Source organism: Harmonia axyridis, chromosome 2 (genome assembly GCF_914767665.1).
Source record: "Harmonia axyridis chromosome 2, icHarAxyr1.1, whole genome shotgun sequence".
NCBI classification, from domain to species: domain Eukaryota; kingdom Metazoa; phylum Arthropoda; class Insecta; order Coleoptera; family Coccinellidae; genus Harmonia; species Harmonia axyridis.
Window position 1 is genome coordinate 23,592,628 of NC_059502.1, and position 21,880 is coordinate 23,614,507.

The following is a 21,880-nucleotide window of genomic DNA, read 5'->3' on the forward strand; positions in this document are numbered from 1 at the left end:
TTTATCAATTAAAAAAGGCAGATATTCGACGCACCAGATGCAATAATGCACTCACTGCACTTCATGCTACTCCACAGATTTTTGTTAAGATTCTCCGGTCTTTACACCCTTCTATGCTTTTTCGCATGAAGACAAATGTACCTTTCCGTGAAGTCTTTTCGCTACGTACCCTTGGCATCTATGACAAGAAAATTAAATGATGTAATTGTTTCAATCAAACCAAAAAATGTTTCAACTGTCCTCAAATCTTCAATACAATAATGACAACAACAACTTCACACAACTTCTATCAACATATTTATGTTCTGATGGTACTAATTCAATAAATACCACTCAATATTGTAACCATCAACAAAAATAATGTAATTGCAAAAATATGCTAACAAAAATTTAATTGTACCATATAGGTTAGAGAGACACAGGTTTATAAAAGCGGATAAAAATACACAAAGAATTACCATACAAATAGAAAAGACCCCGCAATCTAGGCAAAAAGATTTAAATGAACATTTGGAAATATGTATCATGTATATATAGATTGAAAACACCGATATATTAATTTTCTATATTTTTCATGAGTTGTATGAGTAATATCCAAGTTAAAAGTAATAATCCAAGTTGTGAAAACCTCATTCCTGCATCTCCCGATATACTGAAAAGGAAGTTCAAAACTCTCGAAAATAGGACAACCTCTATATTTTGTATATCATATATGCATGTACCAAGTTCTGCAATTCTCAATATTGCGCTGGAGCACATCAATACTTGGAAAATAGAGTTTTCTAGAATGAACTAATGAGTTCTGTGAAGTATTCATGGAATAGAGGAATGGCAGAGACATGGAAATAATGAACCTTTGTGTAGAATTTGCTGCGACTTTTGGAATTCTCATTCCGCAAAACTAAAACGCAAGGAATTTCAGGACGGCTGGAATTCCATTTCTCTCTTGGTGATATCAGACAACCAAAAAGGTTCGTGCAAATTTTCGTACCCAGATTGTCATGGCATTTGTTAACGTTTCTAGCTCCTAATCAGAGTTCCCTAATTTGTTATAATAAAATTGCTGGTCTCTTGAAATGCATTGTTAATAATTTGTATTCTTCATATTTAGCTCCATGAATTGCAAAAGCCAAGTAATTTGACAAAATATCTTGGAGTTAAACTTGATTCTTCTTTGAATTTCAAGGTCCACTTGCAAAATTCACGTATAAAATTGAAGTCGAGGAATAATAGTCGTCAAAAATGCTAGTTCTTCATGGGGTGCTGATGCCAGCTCTTTCCACACGGCAGCTTTGGCCTTGGTTTTTTCTGCTGCTCAATATTGATATTCTGTTCGGTTTAATAATTCTCATGGTCGTGAAATTGATGCACGGCTTAACTTTCTTTTCCTACCTCACAGATACTAGAACTGCCAGAGTAAAGTGACTCAAACCTTTATGGTCTAATACTATCCTTCAATCTAATGAAAGTGGCAAGAAAATTTGGCATTCGGAATGGAGTTCGTGTTATATCTTCAACAAAAGTCTAATCGTTGATCTTTCGGAGAAAGTTACAGGTTTCAATCTCCCTAGGAAAAATTGGTATACTTCAAATCGACTTAGGACTAGTCATGGTCGTTGCAACTTAATCTTCAAATGACATTTTATTTCACGATGTGAGTATGGTGTAGAAGAAACCTTTGACAACTTGGTGAAAAGTTATGCAATTTGTATATTCAATGGTTTGTTCCAAGCTATCCTTTCAGTTCCAGATTTTCTTTTAGAATGAGAAAAACAATATAATGGAAATTATAACATTCATTACTCCTATCTGTTTCTTCTTTTTTGTTATCATATTTAATTATAATATGCAAACTTTTGGTGAGAAGAGAGGAGGGAATAGATTTTGTTTGGATGAAAAAGAAGGCCTTCAATATAAATATGTCAGCTTATTCTGTAAAAAATACACAAACCAATCCCTACACCTCCAAGGGGAGCTGAGGTTTTTATCTGTATCATTCATTGAAATGTATGATGTCCCGTTCACATTTCCTCTGCTTAAACTGAGATTTATCTACACATTCTTTATTGTTTGAGGTTAACAAGTTATTGAATTGCTTTTTCTCAAAAGAAAATAATATATATTGAATTATTTAAAGTTACTATCACCCAAGATGCAGTGTTTATTAGAACAAACACAGTTGAACTAACTCACTCTATAGGATCTAAGTCGAAGTGATACCAGTGAGGTCCATATCGAAAGTGTTAGAGCGACGGTACCTTGCTACCTGCCCTGTAGATAGGGTTCGATTATAGAGACTTATGCGCGTAATTAATTCTGACAATTTTGGGCTCCGCATGATGTGTTTAGGATTCTATGGTCTCAGTATTACATCTGCTCAGTATAAAATTATGAATTGCTAACATATATGAAAAGATTCCACATTTTTCCGAATGAGTGCAACTCGATCATATTTCCTACCTTATGGACATTTATTTCCTCTTCCTATGGCAAAAGTTTCCACGGAACCCTACGCCGAATATATCCGATAAATCAATAACAACATTAGGAGTCATTAAGACGGACTTGTCAATAGTCTCTCCAGTGTGGCGGAAATATATAGAAAGCCGTATTTTCGCTCAACGTCCGTTCCAGATATATTATCGAAACAATAAAACTCCATCACGGTCCCGTCTTCGATCTCAAAGTTTCACGTCCGGGCGGGCCGTAGATTGGGAGCAATCGGCAAGATTGAATTCCGACAGACAGTGGCGGCTCGTCTATACTTATCATATACTGGCCGTAAATTCAACCGGATTTTTTTTTTCAAAATTAATTTTCCTTTGTATGTCTGAATCAATTTTGATTACTTCTTCATTATATCATATGTGGCGACAAAAAGCAATTAGATATAATGACTTTGTCTAGCCGAAATTGTCTTCACAATACTTAATATGCCTGCATTATAGTAACAATGGCCTTTTGTTGTAATTGTGCATACAACTTTCTCATTCATAGGATTCTCAGAAATATACAGCAAAGAGTATGTTTCCCCTACCCTTATTTGTGTCATGCACCATGATACCATTGTGCAGGGATACAACTTAGAGAATAAGAAAAGGAAGAAGAAATTCACGATGTACAATATGATTTTATGTTTGTAACCCAGGTGTAATACTGGAAAAAGGGAGTAGACAGTTTGAACTATGTAACTGTGTTTTGAGTAAGAAAAAGACTTTTAACATGTTTTATAAATGTGAGTCTTTAAGAAGTTCTTTAGGTGCATAAGGTTGAATTTCACATATTTAGTTCTGGAAAGAAAAGAAATGAACAAAACAATGCGGAATAAATAAATTATTTGACCAAATTAGTTGATATTCTGCTTAAGACTTCAAAGATCTAAAACCTAGAAACCTCTGAAGATTCCTACCGAAGTTTTAGGAGAAACTTAAGATGATGAACTGATCAAACCAGGGCTATAAAAACCGGAATTATTCAGATTTATTGACATTTGATCAGTTTCCGGCAAAAAATTCGTTATCCATGATTTTTCTTTTGGAAATATGATGTCTTCCGATGAATTATTTTCAATTTTATATTCAAGACAGAATCTTTTTGTGATATTTTACCCATTTCGAAATTGCAGAACTTGAAATGCAGTGACAATAATTCAGTTAACTCAGCGACAACAATCATTTCCTAAATCTATTCGAACGGGTATTTGAAATTATCAATTCATGGTCCTTTTTTGACAAATATATTTGTATAATAATGATACACCTATTCATTTGTGCTACCAATTTCGAGTAAAAGCCTTCAGTATTATTCGCTTTACTTTCCAATGTTCCATTCATGAAAAAAACAACCGATTATGTGTGACAAAAACGATAGAAATGAAAGTTGACATTTTAACCAAGTCCATTCCACCGAGCCACCACTGTCGTCAGATCATCAGGCATTGGGGGAAGGAGACTGGCAGAAAAACACCGGCGCATCGCATGTAGCCGATTTATATTAAAGTTGTAACCGGGACGTGGTGTTTACCAGGGCGACGAACGACAGCGTCAGGAGGGGTTTGAGGGGATTCCCAGGGGTGGTTTTGGGGATGTATTGACCAAGTGTACTGATAATTCGACACGTGCTGTCTCTAGTTCTTGTGTTTATTCGGCCGGAAGAGAATTTATGGGACTAGGCTACTCGAATATCGGGATGATTCAATCAATATATTTCGGGAGAAGATTGGTGAAATTTCGACTTTGACACAACCGAATAGAGGATCTTAGAAGTCCTCAACTTCAGTTGAACTTCTCTCTAAAATATTTGAACCGAGCTTTTGTATTCATGAATTGAAAGAGGATTTTGTTACTGCAGGTTTACCGAAAAAAATTATTACCTAATCAAATCGACATGAAACATCTACTCGAACTACTTTTCCAAAATTTTTAATTACCGAACGGTTGCACGCATAAGTGTAGTAAAGTTATGTTTCGACTGTAATTCCACAAAATTTATAAAGGAAGAGACTGAGCTTGCTGCTAACTATAGTATAGTGCGCACCGACATATTCATTCCAAATGAAGTTAGAAGATTTGAACACCTTAGAAGAACTGCCCAGAAGGAGCTACTTAAATTTCACTTTTTTTTTTTGCTAAAACATACATAGTATAGCAAGGAGTAAATTATTGAAATTTTGAGAAAAGAACGCAGGGTTTACAATTTTTTTTAATGAATTTGTTAATAATGTATTTGTCCACCGTGATTATCTATGCACTCCCCAACACTTCTCGGCATTGATGCAATGAGATCTGTTTCTTTTTGAGGGACACTATCTCAAGCTACCTATACTTCATGTCTCAGAGCTGCCAAAGTCCGTGGGGGCTGGAGTAAATTCTACTCTTCTACCTATGATATCCCAAACAGGCTCTATGGGCGACAGATCGGGAGATCTGAGCGGCCATGGCAAAAAAATCCTAAGGTCGCTTCGAAAAAGTTTAAACTAACTCTGGCAACATGAGGTCGGGTATTATCTTGCTGAAATATTGGATTCTCGAGCCGGTTAAGGTAAGGGTTATATGGCTCCACTATTTCTTGAAGGTAACGCAGCGCTGTTATGCTACCTCGAATGAAGACTAAAAGTGACCTACTTGTATGTGCAATAGCACCCCATACCATAACGCCTACTTTCCGGCGCACATGACACTCAACATCAAACTGAGGTTCACGTCTTTTTCCTTGACGTCGCCTAACCCTTCTTCGATCATCATGTGCACCCAAGAATTGGAAAAGATGACCTGAGATGGATTCCACTTTCCAATGTTGACGTTCTCTGCACCACTGTAATCGTTGCCGGCGATATTCAACCGTCAGAAGTAACACAAGATGGGGTCGATAAAGTTGTCCAAAAGACCTTATCCGGCGATAAACCGTTCGGACAGTTATAAGATGGCCTTGTTCTCCTAACCATTGATCAGTCAAAGATCGAGTTGTCGCAAATCGGTCTCTAATGACCATAAGTCTTAGACGTCGATCTCGAACTTCATTTGTGCCGCTTCGATTTTGATAACAAACCTTTGTAATCATTCGAGAAAGAATTTTTAACACAAAAATTCTGTTTGAAGTTTCTACGCTTCTGTGCAGGGAGGAAAATATTCGATAATTTTACAAGCACTAGGGTTAAATGAAGGACTATTTCTCCAAAAGAATTTTACCAAACTTAAATTATAGAGCAGAAATAATACGAAACGAAAAATTATAGATTTTAGAAGAAGAGGTCTGTCATACCAATGAGTGTTGATAGTTTAAAGCGTCACAAAAATATTTACCTAGAGCACACGTGCAAATATCCAGATATTTTCACGCTGTATTGATATTCAAAAATATTGGATGGTTGCTTGTATCATATGCGTTAATATAATTGGTTGAAATTTTCTGAGGGAAGAAGTCACCAATATTTTGAAAACGATTCAATTTTTTATAATCGTTCTGAAAGCACTGCTTGACACCAATTAATCACTAATTGGTAAATTGGGAATTATTAGGTATTTGAAAATTTTGCTACTAAGTGCAAAGTTCGCACCAATAACTTCAGTTAACCATTTCTCAAAAAAATACACAAGTGCTTGAAGAGCTTTTCACTGCACTAATTGACATTACATAGGCTCTATGTTTATGATATAGTTTCAAAATTAGTGCTTCAACTCTCTTGGAAGAATTTTTGAAGATACATCTCTGCATATAGAAGGATAAATCCTGAATTTGGTCTATATTTTTTGCCTCAAACAACCATGTTTCATGTTTCAGGTTATAGGGATAGTCTATATTATTGTATAGCACCCCTGCATCATATATATCTGGTTCTCCAGAAATAACTCTAATATGGAGAACACCGCGCAAAAACGCGACAACAAAATATAAATTGAATGTTATAACACGAATAAGCAAGCGGGCCGGATTTCTCACATTCTTCCCGGAACGTGTAACAAAACGGTTATAATTCAGTGACGCAATGAGCATAATAAATCAAAACGATAAGACCTCAACTGCCAGCCAGAGATAACCGACCGGAAAATGATGTCGTGGCCAAGTTGGGCCGTAGAGGCGAAAAGAACGCCTGGAAATTCTTTCGAGTTAGTCCAGAATGAAGTTGGCGGTAGTTCGGTCGGAAATTATGGGAAAGAGTCAAAAGTGAAAAAGTTATGAGGGGCATTTTGTTTGAACTTTCCATTTTTACACAGGAATAATTGTGGAAGGTTAGCTGACTTTTTTCGGAGACTACTCTTTTGAGAAAGATACGATACTTGAGATATTCGTCATAAAATTATAAGGCATTTGTCAATGCCCAAAGGATATTCGGCGGAACAGTCTTTGACAAAAAAATTATGACTTTATTAAAAAAGCCGAATTTCGCCAAGGTTTACGAGGAGATCTTATATTATCTCTACATTCACCATCACGTCAAGCCACATTTTCCCACAAGAAAGCACGGTTTCATACGAGATAGGTAAACAGTAACTAACTTACTGAATCTCGTGATGGCGCAGGTCAGGTAGATTTCATCTATACTGATTTTTTCACGTGGTTTTGAAATTATCGATCACGTTTTTTCTTTTGAGGAAACTTGCATCATTTTCGGCTTCTTTTCTGATTCTAATGCGTTCTTATTGAAGGGGAGTATGAATTATGTATTTTAGAATGGCTTCAAATCTTACGAGTATGAGCTTAAACTGGCGTTCCTCAAGGATCTAATCTAGGTGCATTATTTTTTGTCATCTTTATAAACGATGTTCTGTGCTCTCTTAGTTGGAAGGTTTCGGCCTATGTGGATAATTTGAAGCTTTATTTGAGAACATGTTGAACTGCTGATGATTTGCGTTTTCAAACGAGTCCAGAGTTTTTCCACGGATGGTGCTTGCGGAATGGGATTATTTTGAATTTGAAAAAGTGCTTTGAAGTAACTCACACGAGGAAAACGCAACTGCCAACTTTTAGTTATAGACCTGGGGTCTTATTTAACAATGTTTTGAGTTTTGTCCTAAACTTTGTGAAGATATGTGCTTCTTCTTGTAAGTCATTGGGATTTCTCTTCAGAAGCTTTGGGCAATTTTATGATTTGTCTGTTCTCAGGGCTTCTCGCTTGTTGTTAGTAAGTTGGAATATGCTAATTTGATATGGTTCCTAATGCAACCCATCTTACTCCGTTTGAGCGAATCCAGAGGTAATTTCTTAAATATGTCATGTTCAGGAGAACGGGGAGATATTCTGAGCGTGGTACTGATCTTTCGGGTATCATGGAGGAAATGGGAATTTCAACTTTCCTCACACGTCAGACCCTGTAGTGTGAAAAATTCGCACAGAAGCTCCTTAGCGGAAGGATAGACTGCCCGTTCCTGCTCTCCCGACGAGTCAACATCCTGCTGCCGAAAGTGGTGACCAGGCGTCCGCTGGCGTTTGGCCTACCTACTCCTCGGATCAACATACTTCGACCGGCACCTGTGTATCGGTTTTGTGAGAGTGCTAATGAGCTTCGATGTGTTTTCATATTTATAGTTTTGTAGTAAATGTTTAAAATTAACTACAAAACTATAACTATAAAAATACAGGTGCCTGTCGAGCATTTTATAAACATAAAATGCTCATTTATTTGTACCCTATAATTGGGAACTCTCCTGTTGGGTATAATAAAGATTTATTATTATTATCAAAATCAAACTAAACATTAGATTTTTTGCTGTTTTTTACTATAGATAACTATCTATTACCATTGCGTCGTGGGCATTTCGGGCTGATTTAAATACTATATTGTTGAATGTGTCAATCATAATTTTTTACTCATTGTACATTTTTGCAAAACGTTCCACATTGTCTTCGCCGTTGCTTCTTTATATTGGGTCCCCGTCTTTCTTTTTCAGTGAATCGCCCAATCTTTTAGTATCAACATCAATTCTTTTAAGCTCCTATGTTCATTCAATTCATATTCTCGTTCGCAGCAAAAAACCATAAATATCCCTCAAATATTTTTGTGACTGTATGTTTCATTATGGGAATTTTTCTTTGATTAGCGTATTTATACTTGTTTATATTAGGTGTACAATTTTGTTTCCGCCGTTTTGCAAAAGATGGCTGTAGCAATAAGTGGTAGTGGAAATGAATGGATCGTAGATGTCATACAATAAGTATTTGTAAACATAGCGCCATCGAAATATAAGTGGATTTGTGTCTGCATCATAAAGTTATTCTCGATCAAACATGTCAGCTTACGAGCCAAATTCTCGTCTTTGCGGGAGGTTCTAATTTTCTGCTTATATATAAAGAAATCTGCATTTGAGGCTCATCGAATGCTCTCAATATCTATGCTGAGGACGCTATTTGCGATTTCAACACTTCAAGAACGGCGATTCTGACATCGAGGACCAGCATGGCGGTAGAAAAGAGAAGGTTGTCGAAAATGGGGCTTAACTTGATCGATACTCGTGTCGAACGTAACAAGAATTGGCAGTATTATTGGGAGTAACGCAACAAGCCATTTCAAAATGCCTGAAAGTCATGGGAATGATTCGGTAACAAGGAAATTGGGTGCCGTACGAGTTGAGGCCGAGAGATGTTGAACGGCGTTTGTTTGCTTGTGAATAGCTGCTTGCAATGCAAAGAAGGGATTTCTGCATCCTATTGAGAACGAAGAGGAAAAATGGGTTCATTACGATAATCCCAAGCGTATAAAATCATGGGGATATCCTCATGGATTGTTTCATAGGACACAAAATAACAAAATTTGATTGGTTGTTAGAACTTTCAAAAAATTTTAATTATTTTTATTAAACTTCATTACAAACTATTCCAATAACTCTGCATCGACTAAAATTCACACTTTCTTCCAAACGAAACTACCTATAGCTCCCTGTCTGCCTTCACCGCCCACATTCACAAAGAACAAGCGAGAAAAGTTTGCGGTAATATCAAATTAAGGGGAATACGCCCGAAATCAAGCATTCAGCCTAACTTTTCCAACTGCCACCCGCCCGCCCACGCCTCGAGTCGTCGATTTGGGAAACTACTTTACTTTGTTCGATAAACCCGCAAATATGTAATGGCGACGCGGAACTGTTTCCGTCGTAGTTAACCAGCTGGGGATATTTTCCTTTTGCACAACCACAAAAGAATCCGCGGAACTTTACGTGCCCGGAGAGTGGCTGCGCCCACTGCAAAGACCGAAACAAAGCACTCTTGCAAGCCGAGAATTGAAGTTGGGAGGTCGTTAGGGAACGTTTTCGGAAATGTTATGTGACGGCGAAGATGAAAATTGCGGAACGACATCTATTGCTGAATATGAAATATTTCGAGTTTTCTGTAGACTCTCTATCATACTTGAAGTAGTCGCATTTTTATTCAGCTTCAACACCGTCGAGACGACGATGTTAGGATAAACTACTCTTAATATGCAACTAGCGATAAATAAAGGTCTTTCCAATAAGAGCTTTTATTTTGAATAGCCCGCTATCTGGACAACTATCACTTTTGAAGCTTTCATCATTTTATATTTTACAGGTTAAAATTACTTCATTACTATAAATGGTAGATACGAGGGTTACTATTTACGTATTAAGATTATAAAAACTAAACATGCAATTTTGATTAAATATATTTTCATTGCTTTTCCAAATGATCGCCTTTAAGTTGTCTGGCTGCAGGACTAATACTTTGATCAATGAATAGCGTTTATTGTTGTTGTTCGCCTTTAAGATCTATACTCTTTTGCATTGATTTTCAAGAGCCACAATTGCCACAGAACCACCATTTGGTTCTTAACGCTTCGAGAACGAAAACGTTTTGTTGGCTTTGGCTTCACATTGAAACACACAAAATGCCGACTGGCCTTTTCTTTCTGGCTCTTATACATAAATCACGACTCGTCACCACGTCGATGGTGTATACCGCTTTGGATGCACCACAGTCGTATTTCGAAATCATTTTACGACAACAATCGACACGAGCAATTTTTTGAGCATTCTTCAATAAATGTGGAATCTAACTTGCACAGAGCTACCGAACACATAAATGTTCGTGCAAAATTTTATGTATACTAGCCATACTTATGCTTGAACATCTCTCGATTTCCTGATATGACACATGACGATCTTCTTCAATTAGTTTTCACACAGCATCAATATTTCCCGGCACAACGACGTATTTTGGACGACCTTCTTTAACTTCTTCCGTGAGCGAACTACGTCCACGGTTGAATTCAGTGTAATAGCGATATACAGTTGATTTAAATGATGCTTTATCGCCCAAAGTTGAATGTAGTTGATAGATGCATTTTCTTTTTGAGTCAGACCACTTCGAAAGTCATAATTTTCATAGCTCGAAAATTTTTACGAGTTCAATCCAGAGATAAAATTTTCAATATACTATGAACAACAAGAATTGTGCCCGTACGTCAAAACTTATGAGTACTTAACACAAAAAATGTCGAATTTTACGATGTCAATATCAGATTTCACCTGGCAATATCAGTGTTACCAACTCTCAATACATAAATAGTAGCCCTAGTTCACGATTCAACAACGCATTGAAATTGTTGAATAAAATTAGGAAATTCTTGCAGTGACAGTTCTCGAAATCAAAGCACTTTTGGGTCGTTTCAAGACCTGGCAAAAGTGAAACTCGTGGAAGGATTGGAGCTGCGCAAGTATGTGATGTGAAGTATCTAAACCATGTGCATCACTCAAGAGCAACTAAAAATATTGCTATTGTTGTTTCTATTGTTGACGATTTGCCGATTCCAGTTGGACTCATCAGTTGGGCAATTCAGTGATCTCTGCCCACACCCTCTCATACCATTCTGAACAGGTGACTCTGCACAAATTAGGGGATTCTTTATGCCTCGCTAGAGAGTGGTGCGAAGCCAGCAACGCCACCTCTCGGGCAAGCAGAGTCACTACACCACAAACGATATTACACCGTATTTTGCATCAAGATTTAGGTCTCAAGGCTCTTGAAGTGTAGTTAACATGGGAACTCAAGCTGTTCCATCACTAGCAACGTCGTATCTTCTGTTATTGAGACCTTTAAATGCATCAAAATGATCCGGATTTTCATAGAAAAAACCTCTTCAGAGATGAGGACCATTTTTCCCTTGGAGGCTACGTTAATAAGCTGAATTGAAGCATTCGGGGCTCCGAAAATCCAGGAATGATTGTTAAAAAGCATCATTCATCCTCAACGGGTCACTGTTAGGTGCGGTTTTTGGGCTGGTGGTATGATTGGACCTCATTCGTGTTATAGTAATTGGATTAGGCTATGATTAATGATATGATGATATGAAGGAAGTGTATTTCCAATAAGATGACGAAACAATCGCAATTTTGCAAGAAAAGTTTCCTGTCCATGTTATTTCTCAAAAAGGCCACCAAGATGTTATGATTTAACACCTCTAAACTTTTTTTGGGCCACGTGGAAGATGGCAATGTCTCACGATTGGTTCAAGACTTAAAAGATAGAATTCGTGAGATTATCGAGGACATCATTGTAACTTTTATGATTTCTTGTGAAATAATTGTATGGATATGTTTAAAAATTTTGCTGAACTACGAATTAATCATCTAATGATCCATTCATTATTCGAGAAAACATGTAGAGAAGTACGAAAGAACGGATCGTAGAAATAGCTTAGTAATTCTATTCGTATATGATCTTGAATTTGTGATATCAGTTAGGTATGTCAAACAAGCAAGCAAATAGGAAAAACCACATTTCACAACCCTTAAAACTCTTACTGCTAAAATGATTCCGTGAGTTTCGGCATTAAAAGCTCAAGTAGGGTGTGATGTCGAACTATTAAACCTTTTTGTACATCTGCACGCAATTCGAGGGAGAAAAACACGATACACAAGAACTAATCCAGCGATGACAATAGACTAAGCACGGTAATGGCTTCATTTCAGTTTCTGGATACGTGGCGGAGTTGTAAGAGTTTCAACTTCTTACGAACAGTTTTTCTCGACTCATTAGAAGAGTTGAATCACGTATTTCAGAAGTTTACTTCGAGAGCCTTCGTGATATTCCAGATAATGCAGAAGTTGGTTATATCCGTTTTTTGTGTTGAAGAGCACCTCGATTACGAGTTGGGTTCTTTTGTTTACGCTCCTGATTTGTCTGATGTAGGTCTGTCAGTAGCAAATAAACAAATTGTGAAATTTCATCCAATTTGTAATTCATTCCGAAGAGCCCCTGATTTTTCCATTGTTTTGAATTGAATCAATTATAACCTTCAACTAGTCAAATATTTCTAACGCCTACTTGATGTTGCATGATCTATCAGATAAGTAAATCAGATGGCTCACTACTTATCAAACTAGTCAGAAGGTATATTCAGTAGGATGTTATCGGAATAAAAATTGAAAGACTGATATAAGTCAAAAGAAACGAAGTTATAGTGATGAGCTATATCGTGATTTTAAAATCACGTTGTGAATCGTGACTGTGATTTTTTAATAACAGTTATTTTAAAGCATGATGTGATCACTATTCCAAAATAATTTGTGATAGTCCTACCTACAGTTTTGGTTTCAGGAATTGATTAAAATCGATGAAAATTTTTTTTTGATAATATTTGTAGCAATTATGTATGTACATATGAATAAATGAGTCTAAAAATTGTTGAACTAAAACTCTAATGATAAATAGGGAAAAATATATCGGAGGATATAACAAAACATACAAAAACAAGAAATAAAAATTTGATGGAACTGTGATTAGGCGAGTCGGAGTAGGATATGATATCACAACTGTTAACTGTGATCACGATTCACTGACAATGTCAAAAGGGCGCGAAGACCCGAATTCCACATGTTATTGTCACGGTGATAGAGGAACATCACCCTTATTAGTTCGTATGTTTTGAGTTCACGATTTGGTGGAACTGTGACTAGGAGAGTAGGACATGATATCACAGCTGTAAACTGTGATTACGATTGACGTTGCTTATCACAGTCGAGGAACTGTGACTACCTGTGATTTAGAGATATCAGTTATTGAAATATCGCTTATCCACGAAGCGTTGTACTGCATTTGTCCTTGACAAGCTCCTCTTTCTTGATGAATGTGAAAGATTGTATAACAACAGATGATAGTAATTTCGTTCTGGATCTCAGTTCATTTATATACTGTCTGACCTTTGAGTCGAAGTTTTTTTTCGAATGGAAAAATTGGCTCTAGCAAACAGAATATTCCTCATGATTTGATAAAAAACGTTCGGAATGTACCCTTCGATTAGATTTAATTAAAAACTGCGGGGCACAAGACTCGTGAAGCTGCACCATCGAACAGTAGATTACTGGAAGCAGCGTGCAGGAAAATTAATATCGATTCTAGTGTTTCGATATTGGAGTGAGGGGGTGAGGAGAGGTTGCACTTCCCGTTTAAAATACAATCTTGTGTAAATGAAACGTGCTCTCAGCGCGGAGTTCTCGTTTGTATTGTAAGCTGGCTTATTCGGAGAGATGAGAATCAATCTACGCAGTCCTTGTCTTTATGGATTAGATGGGAAAGATGTTATATTTAATATCGATTTATAGCTCTCTTTTTTATTGAAATACTCTGAAAAATGTTGATAGTTTAGAATATTATATTCTGCGTTTTTTTTCTGCGTTCGGATCCAAATCCACCATAGAATTCAAGCTAAAGAAAGCACTGAAGTTGGGTGAGAAAACCTTAGACGATCGTCCAGTGATAGTGGAATGAATTTCAGCGATTAAGTTGAAGAAAATGATATTTTTTGGTAATATTATGCGTTGTTACTCTTCAAATCATTTATGTGTTAGATGTAAAACTAGTATCGAATTTAAATATGTCTTTTGAATTAAAATAATAGAAAAATTGTTTTAAAATTGTTTGTTGGATATGTTCAGAGCTTTTCCGTACAAATATTTTTGCGCTAGTCTCATTTTGAATTCGAACTGACCTGGTCTCCTTCTTTTGAAGCTATCGGTTGTCTAACTCCCTAACGTTGTCGGAATGCTTAGGAATCCTTGACTAAGCGTTACAAAACTATTTGCCTTGGAAAAATATTTTTCGTGCCAAAATAGAAAGACCACATATCTTCTGAAATTCCCTTTTTATGATACTATGTGGGGTTTTGATTGAAGCTACTTCACTCTGGACTCTGGACCTTTCTGCTGTTGGAACACCCTTCCTAGTAACCATTACATTGGTTGAGTATGTTTCCCTATTCCCCCTTCGACAACAGCAAAACATCTCATCCGATGTAACTGGTCAATCAGAACATAATAGATTAAGTAATGCCGTTTAACTACTCAAAAGCTGAACTGCAATTCAATTTTGGCAATATTGGAGATGAATTGTCTCAACTGGTTATGAGAGCTAACAAAATCGTAGGCTGCCTTAAGTACATGATATGAAGAAATGAACATCTAAACATACAACAGATAATGGCCTTTATGGTCGAGACTAGACCCGACTGAGGCAAGGAGTATATTGAAAGTAATGGAAAATATAATACTTCGTGGAATTGCCGGAAAAACTTTGATAGAGATTGGGAAAGGAATGAAGATATAAGGATGTGTAGAGTGCAAAATATCCAGGAGTAGAAAACCAACAGAAATAGATAAAAGAATATTGAATTGTGAAAGGGGCCAAAGATAGATCACCTGTAGAAAGGAGGGGTGTCGACGGTCTGAAAAAGAGATTGAGCCTAGAATAGAGACATCATCGATGTAGAAGAGGCTTCAATCTTAAGCGAAGAAGAATAAACTAAATTGTTCTAAATAAATCAAGATCAAGATGAAAGGCACAAAAACCGATAGACCACAGATCTTATGACTCCTTGAATCCCCTTCACATCCAGACCACCAAAAATGCTTTTGTCCCCACTCTTACCTCCCCTGCCTTCACAATACCCCAGTTACAACAAAAACATTTGCGATGCGATTCAATGAAGTGTCTCTCACAAACCGGGAGAGGGGGCCAAATGCAGAATTGCCGAGTTTTCAGAGTCAGAAATTTTTTTTTCGGCCTGTCGCACACTATCTGAATCTATAAATAAACCTTAACTACCCCTTGTACGGTTCGAGTCTAGAGTTGGGGGAGTGACGGTCCTAGTGCATAGAAAATAATGGGTCCTCGGCCATTTCGAGCACCTTTCCATCGTTGGTAGAACACATATCTTCTGAAAATCCCTATGTGGGGTTTATATTGACGCGACTTTTGTTCCTGCATCTGGACTTTCCTCCAGTTGGCACACCCTTCCTGGTAACCATTTCATTGATTGGGTATATTCTTCCTTTACCTTTACTCGGAAACCTTCAACAACAGTACGCATAACAGCAAAACATCGTTTCCGAAGTAACTGGTCACTCTGAACGTAATAGAACAAGTAATGCCGTTCAACTACTTAAAAGTTGAACTATACAGTTTCGGCTATACATATTGGAGATGAAGTGTCACAATTGGTTGTGAGAGCTAACAAAATCTTAGGCTTCCTTTAGGACACAATATGGACAAATGAACATACGACTATTTATGTCCTTTATGGTCAAGACTAGACCCGACTAAGGCAAGGAGTACATTGAAAGCAATGGAAGAGAGAATTCTTCGAGGAATTGCCGGTTAAACTTGGATAAAGATTGAGACAGGAATGAAGATATAAAGATGTGTAGAGTGAAAATAAAATAGATATAGAATTGTGAAAGGGGCCAGAGATCGATCACCTCTAGGAAGGAGGGGTATCGGCGGTATTAGGAAGAGATGAAGTAACAATTTCATCCCAAAATAGAGATATCATCGATGTGAAGAGGCTTTAACCTGAGCGAAGAAGAATAAACTAAATTGTTCTAAATAAATCAAGATCAAGACGAAAGGCACAAAAACCGATAGACCACAGATCATATGACTCCTTGCATCCCCTTCACATCCAGACCATCGAAAATGCTCTTGTCCCCACTCTAACCAACCCCGCTTTCTCAATACCCCAGTTATAACAAAAAATATTTGCGATGCGATTGAATGAAGTGTCGTAATTTATCAAATTGTGAAGTCACGAACCGGGAGAGGGGGCCAGATGCAGAATTGCCGAGTTTTCTCCTGGAGTCGGAAATTTTTTGTCAGGCCTGTCGCACACTATCTGAATCTATAAATAAACCGTAACTACCCCTTGTACGGTTCGAGTCTAGAGTTGGGGGAGTGACGGTCCTCGTGCATAGAAAATAATGGGTCCTCAGCCACTTCAAGCAACTTTCTATCGTTGGTAGAACACATATCTTCTGAAAATCACTATGTGGGGTTTATATTGAAGCGACTCTTGCTACTCCATCTGGACCTTTCTGCAGTTGGTACACCCTTCCGGGTAACCAATACATTGATTGGGTATATTCTTCCTTTACCTTTACTCGGGAACCTTCAACAACAGTACGCATAACAGCAAAACATCGTTTCAGAACGTAATGAAACGAGTAATGCCGTTCAACTGCTTAAAAGTTGAACTATACAGTTTCGGCTTTACATATTGGAGATGAAGTGTCACAATTGGTTGTGAGAGCTAACAAAATCTTAGCCTGCCTTGATAACACAATATGGACAAATGAACATCTAAACATACCACCGTTTATGGCCTTTATGGTCAAGACTAGACCCGACTAAGACAAGGAGTACACTGAAAGCAATAGAAAAGAGAATTCTTCGTGGAATTGCCGGAAAACTCAGATAAAGATTGAGAAAGGAATGAAGATATAAGGATGTGTAGAGTGCAAAATATCAAGGAGTAGAAAACCAACAGAAATAGATGAAAGAAAGCGCACGTAGATATATAATTGTGAAAGGGGCCAAAAATAGATCACCTCTCGGAAAAGGGGGGTGTCGAAGGTTTAAAGAAGAGATGGAGTAACAATTTCAGCCCAAAATAGAGACATCATCGATGTAGAAGAGGCTTTAAGCCTAAGTGAAGGAGAATAATAAACTATTCGAAATAAATTAAGATCAAGACGAAAGGCACAAAAACTGATAAACCACAGATCTTATGACTCCTCGAATCCCCTTCACAGACCACCGAAAATGCTCTTGTCCCCACCCTAACCTCCCCCGCTTTCCCAATACCCCAGTTATAACAAAAAATATTTGCGATGCGATTGAATGAAGTGTCGTAATTTATCAAATTGTGAAGTCACGAACCGAGAGAGGGGGCCAGATGCAGAATTGGCGAGTTTTCTCCTGGAGTCGGAAATTTTTTGTCAGGCCTGTCGCACACTATCTGAATCTATAAATAAACCGTAACTACCCCTTGTACGGTTCGAGTCTAGAGTTGGGGGAGTGACGGTCCTCGTGCATAGAAAATAATGGGTCCTCAGCCACTTCCAGCAACTTTCTATCGTTGGTAGAACACATAACTTCTGAAAATCACTATGTGGGGTTTATATTGAAGCGACTCTTGCTACTCCATCTGGACTTTTCTGCAGTTGGTACACCCTTCCGGGTTACCATTACATTGATTGGGTATATTCTCCCTTCACCTTTACTCGGGAACCTTCAACAACAGTACGCATAACAGCAAAACATCGTTTCAGAAAGTAATAAAACGAGTAATGCCGTTCAACTGCTTAAAAATTGAACTGTACAGTTTCGGCTATACATCTCTCTCTTAATCTAACCCACGTAAGGGTGTAGTGACATCATGTCACGACTCTTTGAACGAGCTGCTTCCGGCTATACATATTGAAGATGAATTGTCACAATTGGTTGTGAGAGCTAACAAAATCTTAGACTGCCTTATGTACAAATGAACATCTAAACTAAGACCGTTTATGGCCCTTATGGTCAAGACTAGACCCGACTAAGGCAAGGAGTATATTGAGAGCAATGGAAAAGAGAATTCTTCGTGGAATTGCCGGAAACACTTGGATAAAGATTGAGAAAGGAATGAAGATATAAGAATGTGTAGAGTGAAAATATCCAGGAGTAGAAAACCAACCAAATAGATTAAATAACGCGCACGTAGATATTGAATTGTGAAAGGGGCCAAAGATAGATCACCTCTAGGAAGGAGGGGTATCGACGGTATTAGGAAGAGATGAAGTAACAATTTCAGCCCAAAATAAAGACATCATCGATGTAGAAGAGTCTTTAACCTAAGCGAAGAAGAATAAACTAAATTGTTCTAAATAAATCAAGATCAAGACGAAAGGCACAAAAACCGATAGACCACAGATCATATGACTTCTTGAATCCCCTTCACATCCAGACCATCGAAAATGCTCTTGTCCCCACTCTAACCACCCCCGCTTTCCCAATACCCCAGTTATAACAAAAAATATTTGCGATGCGATTGAATGAAGTGTCGTAATTTATCAAATTGTGAAGTCACGAACCGGGAGAGGGGGCCAGATGCAGAATTGGCGAGTTTTCTCCTGGAGTCGGAAATTTTTTGTCAGGCCTGTCGCACACTATCTGAATCTATAAATAAACCGTAACTACCCCTTGTACGGTTCGAGTCTAGAGTTGGGGGAGTGACGGTCCTCGTGCATAGAAAATAATGGGTCCGCAGCCACTTCCAGCAACTTTCTATCGTACACGGCATGCGTTATCAAGTATATTGGATAATTCCAAAGTTCTGTCGCCATTTGCATTTGATTACGGGCAATTCACGTGAATATTTCCTTCCGCACTCCGGCTCCTGTTCCCTTAACGTTAGGGGAGTCGTTCTACATGCGCTGGGGTATTTTTGCACATTGTTATCAGCGCCAATTGTTATTTCGCTCGTATCATGATTGGTTCTCTAATGGACAGTCGTTGAACTAAAAGTAGGAAATTTCGATAGTACAGACGATTCAATTATATTTTTTAATATACAGGGTGTTTTGACCGGCCTTCGCCGATCAAAATGTTGATAATGTATCACCTACTTGCCAGCAATATTTTTCTTAGACGACTATCTGAATCGGAAAAACACATCATCAGCGCCCTCTAAAATGTAGAATTGACTAAGTTTTCTGATTATACCATCGGAAATATATGTCTCCATTGTTATTCCATATTAAGCTTAGGGCTTTTCCCGAATTTGCAATTAATTAATTGCATTAAGGAAAGGCTCAAAAAAAAACGAATTGCCATATAACATTCAAAGCTGAGAATTGTAAGGTTCTTTGAGCGAAACAAAAATACTATTCTTTCTTATTACACAGTAGCGAGCAACTTGCTTCGGAGACCGATGGTTTCTATTAATTTGAGCGTGACTTTTGATTCAAAACTTTTTGGTGTCACATACCCATTGAAGCCACTTCATCTGCTTCCTATTGGATATACAGATCCATAGCTTAAATTTTTCGCAATTTTTCTGACAAAGTAACAATAGAGACCCTTAATTGTGCATATGTCGCATCAAGGTTAGAATATACGTTTTCAATATGGTTCCCTATTCCCTCATAGCTAAATCTGTATCGAGGGTTGAGTCTGCAGTGACGTTGTCTGAAACTCTAATCATTGAATCAGCTTTGGAGCAATCGTGGCAAGAATGTTTTGAATATGAACCATGGACGAGAATGTGATTCTGTTGAGTTAATGCTCAAATTAATGAGAGGTGTTCTCAAGGATTCTTGCAATCTCTAAAAACTTCTGCATTTCCAAGACCAGCCTGTAGAGTTAGAAACATATTTTATATGCCAGCACCTTGAACCAAAACATTGTATTATTTACAATTGGCGCAATGCCTGTCACTCCATGAGTCATTGCTTAGACATTTCGAATTGTCCATTTTCAACTATCAGATATTTTTATTTCGGCTGACTGTGGGTAATTCTTGTTAACATTTCTATCTGTGGAAACTGTAAGATATGCTTTTTCCTATATTCTTGGTTCTGTAGTTTAGTTGGGCCCTATAGAATATTGTATATTGAATGAATAAATAAAACACCCAGAGGTATATTTCTACATTCTCAGAATTTCCACTGGATTTCTATTGAACTTCATTAATCGAGAATTCATAAAAAAAATATTTCGCTATAGGCCATAGTACAGTATATCATCACTATATGGTCTATCATACGATAAGGAGACTCGTTGATCACTGTCCTTTTTCACAAAATTAATGAAAATCTTCACTAGGCATTAGTTCTTGATTTCTATAAATCACCTTTGAGCAAGAATTGAAAGGTTCTGGATTCTTTGCCACTCATTCGTTTGGGTGCATTCTGTCAACCAACCCATTTTGTAACAAGTTACTGAAGTGTTAGCATGACGCCAATCAAGCTCAAGTGTCAGTTTAACAAACCAATTAAATCTTCTTTCTAAGCTCTAAACTCAGTTATAATGCAATAACAATAAAATGCATCGAATTGCAATCCTGCAGAATATCTTATCTGGTTCTTGAAGATATTAAAGGGGGCAGAAATTTTCCATAAAACCAAGTATTAGCCGGAATGTTATCTAAAGATTCAACAATTGGTTTAAATTATTCTACTTTTATTTCCAAATAATCTGAAAAGTGTTAGAATATGGCTGGAAAGTGTTAGTCTCTCCAACTTATCGATTAAGTCATTCAATTTTGATTTATTTCTCATGAGTTGCACTATAATTCCATCTATTTGATAGAGATAGATTCAGCAATGAGATATTTCATAACAAAGTATACTTATATTTATTAATTGCTGGATAGTGAACGCTGCTAATAAGAGAACCATTGATGAAAATGTTTATGCAAGTAGTGACCAAAAGAGCTAACACATCTCAAGTGCCTAGGCACCTCAGTTACCACACGCCTACACAAGTTCAACAAAATCTGAATGTCTACTACTTTTTTGAACAAGAAATATAAATTTTTAAAAGAGCACTTGCTTGTAACTAAAATGTATTACTTCTCCAATGATTTTTCTCATTTTCCCCAGATCCACCAAAGAAGGCCTACCTAATGATCGACAACAGAATCCTGGACCCTGGAAATCCCTTCATTCCAGTGAAGGAGAATTCCGATTTGACGGTCTCCTGTGTGGTGGACGAGGGAAATCCGAAACCTGCACTTTCCTGGGAGCTCCGATTGGGTTCACTGGCTCTTCTAGACGTCCCAGAGATACCCCTGGATGTGCTGAACATCACGGAGACCCAGCGAGATCAAAATGTGGGAGCCAGGTGTGACGCAAGCGTCGGTAGAGTGCTGAGAACACACCACAACGCCACTCTGACGTGTTTCATCCATCACATAGCACTGGAGCAAGCACTAAACGTATCTGTTCTGCTCAATGTGGAATGTAAGTATTTTTCACACAAAACCAAGCAGGGAAGTTGTAGGTTTTTCTGCACCCTGGTGCTAAAAATATTTCAACTCACCTTGCATTGAATCAATAGAAAATAATATACATAGACATAAAGGGTGAACTAAATCACACGAGTATAGAAGCAAAATACA

The 21,880-nt window shown here is 37.5% G+C and overlaps 1 protein-coding gene across 1 annotated transcript in view; it reads left to right on the top strand.

Moving 5' to 3' along the window:
- The window catches only part of LOC123672596 (hemicentin-1), a 454,027-nt gene that overhangs the window by 317,334 nt on the left and 114,813 nt on the right, over window positions 1-21,880 (top strand). The window contains exon 4 of the mRNA XM_045606762.1: window positions 21,363-21,722. Coding sequence (XP_045462718.1) covers window positions 21,363-21,722 — 360 coding nt within the window. The remainder of the gene's footprint in view (window positions 1-21,362; window positions 21,723-21,880) is intronic.